We start from the raw sequence: 5,658 nt of genomic DNA, 5'->3' as shown, positions 1-5,658 counted from the left end.
AAGATCAAAACCTCCCCCTTGGAAACTGGAATCGTCTGGTCCGCCTGGTCCGTGCAGAGCTCACGGTAGTAACTGTTCTTGTCTGGAGGTGGACGAAGGGTATATATAGCAGGCTTAACACAGGCGGCTCATAAAGAGGGCCGTCTGTGTAAATACATTAGCACAGGCGGTCCTCTATACAAACTGCCTGTGTAAAAAGACAAATTTACATGGACGGTTGTCATAACTCGGCCGCCTGTGTTAATGGTATTTACATAGACGGTTTTTATTGTAAGCCGCCTGTGTAAATGTAAAGTTTACACAGGCGGTGTAGTTAAGAAGACCGCCTGGGTAAACGTGTTTACACGGGCGGTTCTCTTGTTGGGCCCTCTGAAATTTTTCGAGGAGAGTCAGGATCCGGCGCTGCTCACCCGTGATTAGGGGAGTCAGCATACAGGATTTCCCCTCCGGTCATTAGTAAGGATGGCAACGGGGCGGGTTCGGATGGGGTGAAGCCTATGTGCACCTGAAACCCGCAATCAAAACCCGAAACCGAACCGAACACCGATTCGGGTGATAACCCCTCCCCAAAACCAAACCCGCGGATACCCGAAACCCGCTTTCTATGTCAACATAATAATTGCAATAAGGACTTTATGTAAATATATACATGATATATATACACATATTTACATGTATAAACAAGTGGCAATAAAACATAAATATTTTCATGAGTTAGCTTAAAATAAATTTCATAATCTAAGTAAACAAGTTATTATTACCATATTATAAAATATGAAAATTAATTCTATTGACTTATTTTAGATATCCATTGGATATCCACGGGTGGAAAATCAAACCCGAAACCGAACCCGATAGGTTTTGGGGGCCCGAACCCGAAAATCGTGGGTGAAAAATCATCCCCAAACCCGAACCCGCGAGAACCGAAACTCGCAGATATCCGAACCGAAACCACCCCGCTGCCATCCTTAGTCATTAGAGGGTTGCGGGGGCATTTTATTTTTGTTTTTCTATATTTATTAATTTATTTAGTGATTTATTAAAATATAAAAAATCAAATGGTTTAGATTGATTTAAGATATTACCTTCTCATAAGTAAAATGTGTACCATAGCATTATCTTCGAATGAATACACAAGCTGTTAGCCAATCCTCTTTTACAGTAATAAAGGCCTTAATTTATTATAGTAATAAGAAGTGTAAATCTGTTTACATGGGCCATGCGGGAAACCGACAGAACGACATATGAAACGGTCACGCGCGTGCCCACTCAACAATGAACTCAACAAAGTTTGTCTACCATGCATTTTTTTCCCATTATATTTGTGCTACAATTTTCACGTGCCCTTCGTGTGCCTGTAGAAAGTAGAATCTGGTAGGAGCACCATTTGTTATTTTCCTTCTCGTGCACCGCGCCGCGCGGCAAACTCTCACTGCTAGCCTCAAATTGCTAGTAGTAGAATTTGTCCACGGATGAACTGCCGTTGCCGTTGCCGTGCGGCGCTCTGCACGATCTGAGCATCTGGAAGGTGGCCCGCTGATACAGATGCATCGCTAGGCGGTAGGTATCGGCAAGGACGTCCGGCACGAAGCCCGCGCCCCACCACTGGAGCTGGTGCACCAAGTTGGGCACGCACAGGTGCCCGTGCCCGATCCACCGCACCGCCGCGCGGGCGCACGCGTCTGGCCCCACCAAGAACAGCGGGAACAGAGCGTTCTTCGCCGCGCTCGACAGCATGTTCGTCTCCACGTACAACGGCACCTGCAGGAGGTTTCCGTACTTGGCTTTTTAGTTTCATGGCCGCCGGCGGCGTCGCAATTACCTACGTTGATTGATTAATTGCCTGGCCGGCCGGTGTTGATACTCACCTGACATTGAACATCGATTCCTTTACTTTTGTACTCGACGTAAAGGTTTTTCGAGAACACAGCAACATACCTGTGACAAAAGTAAACAGCATATCAAACTGCTGGCTGATTTATTTTAAAAGAAAAACACTGATGAATGGTGGTAGATTTGGCTGATAAACTCAAACGAACAATAAATTTAATTGTACGTGTTTACACTTCATTACAAGTACCGTTTGGTAGCGGCGTAGACGGAGTAGAGCGGGAACGAAGGGACGGCCAGCGTCGACCCGGAGCCGATGTTGACGACGGCGCCCCTCCGGCGCCGAACCATGCCGGGCAGCACGGCCGCGGTGACCTCGGTGAGCGCCTGCAGGTTCACGCGCACCATCCGCATGAGCGCCTCCACCTCCACCTCGTGCAGGTACAGCGCGCCGGGCTTGTTCACGCCGGCGTTGTTCACCAGCACGCCGACGTCGAGCCCCTCGATGGCGTCCCGGAGACGGCGCATCGCGTCGTCGCCCTCCGCCGTCGACACCAGGGAGAGGTCGAACACCACGGTCCTCGTCTGCACGCCGTGGCACCTCGCGATCTTGGCGGACACGTCCTGGAGCTTGGCGGGGTCCCGGCCGACGAGGACGAGGTTGAGACCCGCGCGCGCCAGCTCCATGGCCATGGACCACCCCAGGCCCGACGTCGGTCCGGTGATGACGGCCCACGAGCCGTAGCGCCGGCGGAGGTCCTTTGGCTTTCTCAGCAGGAGTGCGAGGTGGCGGAGGAGGCGGAAGCAGTTGCCTGCGACGTAGAGAGCGCCGATGGTGGCCAAGAACAGCCACATCCACGCGGGCATCGTCGTCTATTCTATTACTGCTGGTTCCTGGCCGGCGGCCTAGTGCTAATAGCTGCTAGAGCGTTCTCTGATGCTCCACGGTGTTTACTCTCTGAACAAATATTTGTATGGACAAAATGTGGTTTCTTATAACTTCGTCGTCACAAGCTTTTAATTGTATTTATGGAATCCAATTTGTCTAATCAGTATAGGTTGATCGGATGGGGGTTTTAGGGAGGATCATAAAGTCTATAGTTGGAGGCTAGAGGGTGCGTGACAAAGTGACAATAACACTACAGAGTCTACCGAAAATACACAACCACAACCCGTTGGCCCGCCACACCTTGTCATCTGCCGTCCATTGCATTTCCCATCTTTTGCTGAGCTACGTGACCGTTTTTTCTCTCATCTTCTTGTTTAATACTCGCGACTTCTCTTCAATACATCGCATTCAGGATTTGTACGTTTATTCACACCCCAATACAGCACACTGTCATTTTTTCAGCAGACGGTACTAGCACGTAGTACTTCGTTTCTTTTTCATATATATAGCCTTGTTTACTTCCAAAAAGTTTTACAAAAGTTTTCAGATTTTTCATTACATTAAATCTTACAGCACATGTATAAAACATTAAATATAGATAAAAAAAATAAATTAATTGTATAGTTTACCCGAAACGAATCTTTTCAACCTAGTTAGTCTATAATTGGACAATATTATCAAATACAAACAAAAGTGCTACAATATCCATTTTGTAAATTTTTTGAACTAAATAAGGCCATAAGGAGGCTATACTAGTACTCCATATCCAATGCTCATCTATTTTCTGTACAAACTTTGCAGCCCCACCTTGTACCAGTGTACTCTTAGGTGTTGTTTAGTTTTCCAAAAATTTTGCAAAACACTACTATAGCACTTTCGTTTCATTTAATAATTGTTGTCCAATTATGGACTAAATAGACTCAAAAGATTTGTCTTGCAAACTACAGACAAATTATGCAATTAGTTATTTTTAATTTATATTTAATGCTCCATATATGTACCGCAAGATTCGATGTGACGGAGAATTTTTAATTTGTATTTAATCTACTATGGGTTCTATGGTTATTTATTATTTCTATATTTATTGAATTTTGCTGATGTGGCACTGTATTTATTGAAGAAAGAGAGAAAAAAAGAAGAAACAACGTCTAAGACTTCGAGTCTACTCCCTCCATCCAAATTGTAAGTCATTTCAAGAATTTTGGAGAGTCAAACTTTTCTAAGTTTGACCAAATTTATATTATAAAATAATTATTATTATGGTACTAACTAAGTATCATTAGATTCTTTCTTAATTATATTTTCATATTATACTCACTTTATGTTACAAATCTTAATATTTTTCTCTATAATTTTAGTTAAACGTGAAAATACTTTGACTCTCCAGGGAGTAGTTTCTTAGAATCCCGTACTGCCTCCACTCCTATCGCCATCGGCGCCACGAGATCTCCGCGGCCATGTGCGGCCTCACCTCCTCCTGTTCTTCTCCGCACTGCGTGCAGGCAGCCGCGGATATCAGGCTTCGCCTGGTCCACTCGGAGATGTGCATCCGCGACGAGATGTCGAGAAGGACCACGGGTATGGAGCATTGCACAGGTTGCCGGGCGCAAACCTCCCCGCGCCGACTATCCTCGTGAGTCCGTGTGGCTCGCGCGAAGGCTCTCGCAGCCACCCTGCCCCAGCGGTGGCGGCCATGGAGAACGCATGTGGCCGGCCAGCGGCGCCGCTCGCGACCGCCCTGCCCTCGATCGCCGTGGCGCGCCATCGTGTGTGGAGCTCGCGCACAGTCCTCACCTGGGCCGCCCACGGAGCTCGCGCTGCTCCAGTCCTGATCACCACGCACACTTCCTCCGCGCCCTGCGCTGTCCTCTTCCGCAGCTGGCAGGGTCAACCCGTGCGCCACCGAGACGACGCTCTTCCTGGCCGGCTGCTTCGTCGACACTTGTCCTGGCCAACCCGTAGATGTGCTCACGACGTACTCGGAGCCCGTAGTCATTCGGTCACAAATAAAATGATCAATATATATAAATATAAGTCTAGAAGACTACAACACCACGACGACAACAACACATGTGCTAACTACAAGTCTACAAAAACAAAATGCGACCAGATCACCAAGACACTAGATCAATATTTCAAAGACGAAAGCCTCAACACAGTGTGCCAATTGCCAAGTTATTAAAACAAAAGGAAATTAAACCATCAAACCAAGCAGGAAGCAGCCAAGATGAAGCAAATTTCGAGTTATTTGTGCACTACAACCTCATTAAAAACTTTCTAGATAAAACTCACGCCTCGTGAGAAACTCTAGAAATGAAAAAAGAGTACGGTCAACTCATTCACAAATTCAAATGTTACAAATTATTACAAACTTAATTAACCATAGTTCAGAATGACTCTCACACTCACTCTATCTCACTAAATCTCACTCAAACTCTCAGACTCACAACCACAGCCATCTCACTCTCAGCTCACTGAATCACACTGATCTCACACTCGCAGAGTCATAGACTCAGTCACCAGCCCCAACAACAACATCTTGATCAGCCATATGTTCTTGAAGGAATCTTCTAACCCATGGTTCTCCACAACATGTTATGCTTTTTGCTTGTCTAACTCCGAGTCCTTGATGCAGGTCAACATCCACTACTAGATCAATGATTTCGGAGACATTGCACAATCATTAATGGAGGCGGTCACAAAATTCAACCATCTTTTAAAATATCTGAGAATTTTCGGAGATGGACATTGTATTAAGGAGGTGGTCAAAAACTACCTACCTCCTAAAATAGATTTACGCAGCCGGTCAAACAGTGCTTGCCTCCTAAAATAGATTTACGAAGGTGGTGCTCTTAAGAGGTCCGCCTCAGAAAATGGAGGTCATTTTCGAAGGCAGGCCTCCTAAAAGGGCCATCTGTGTTAATGTGGCCAACCCTACT

At 46.1% G+C, this 5,658-nt stretch overlaps 1 protein-coding gene across 1 annotated transcript; it reads right to left on the bottom strand.

Moving 5' to 3' along the window:
• LOC8072821 (very-long-chain 3-oxoacyl-CoA reductase 1) lies at positions 1,166 to 2,865 on the bottom strand. The gene is made up of 3 exons (XM_002436869.2): positions 2,081 to 2,865; positions 1,869 to 1,938; positions 1,166 to 1,761 (listed from the first exon to the last, which is right to left on the bottom strand). Exons 1-3 carry the CDS (start codon positions 2,695 to 2,697, stop codon positions 1,450 to 1,452), a joined length of 999 nt encoding a protein of 332 aa, XP_002436914.1. The 5' UTR covers positions 2,698 to 2,865; the 3' UTR covers positions 1,166 to 1,449.

This window comes from Sorghum bicolor, chromosome 10 (assembly GCF_000003195.3).
Source record: "Sorghum bicolor cultivar BTx623 chromosome 10, Sorghum_bicolor_NCBIv3, whole genome shotgun sequence".
NCBI classification, from domain to species: domain Eukaryota; kingdom Viridiplantae; phylum Streptophyta; class Magnoliopsida; order Poales; family Poaceae; genus Sorghum; species Sorghum bicolor.
Note: the sequence above shows the minus strand (reverse complement) of the source record. Positions and strands in the feature narration are given on the sequence as shown.

Coding starts and splice junctions, on each gene's coding strand:
- LOC8072821 (XM_002436869.2), bottom strand. CDS start 2,697: ATGCCCGCGTGGATGTGGCTGTTCTTGGCCACCATCGGCGCTCTCTAC. Junction 1,939..2,080: donor GTCTACGCCGCTACCAAACG/GTACTTGTAATG, acceptor CTTTTGTCACAG/GTATGTTGCTGTGTTCTCGA. Junction 1,762..1,868: donor GAATCGATGTTCAATGTCAG/GTGAGTATCAAC, acceptor AACCTCCTGCAG/GTGCCGTTGTACGTGGAGAC.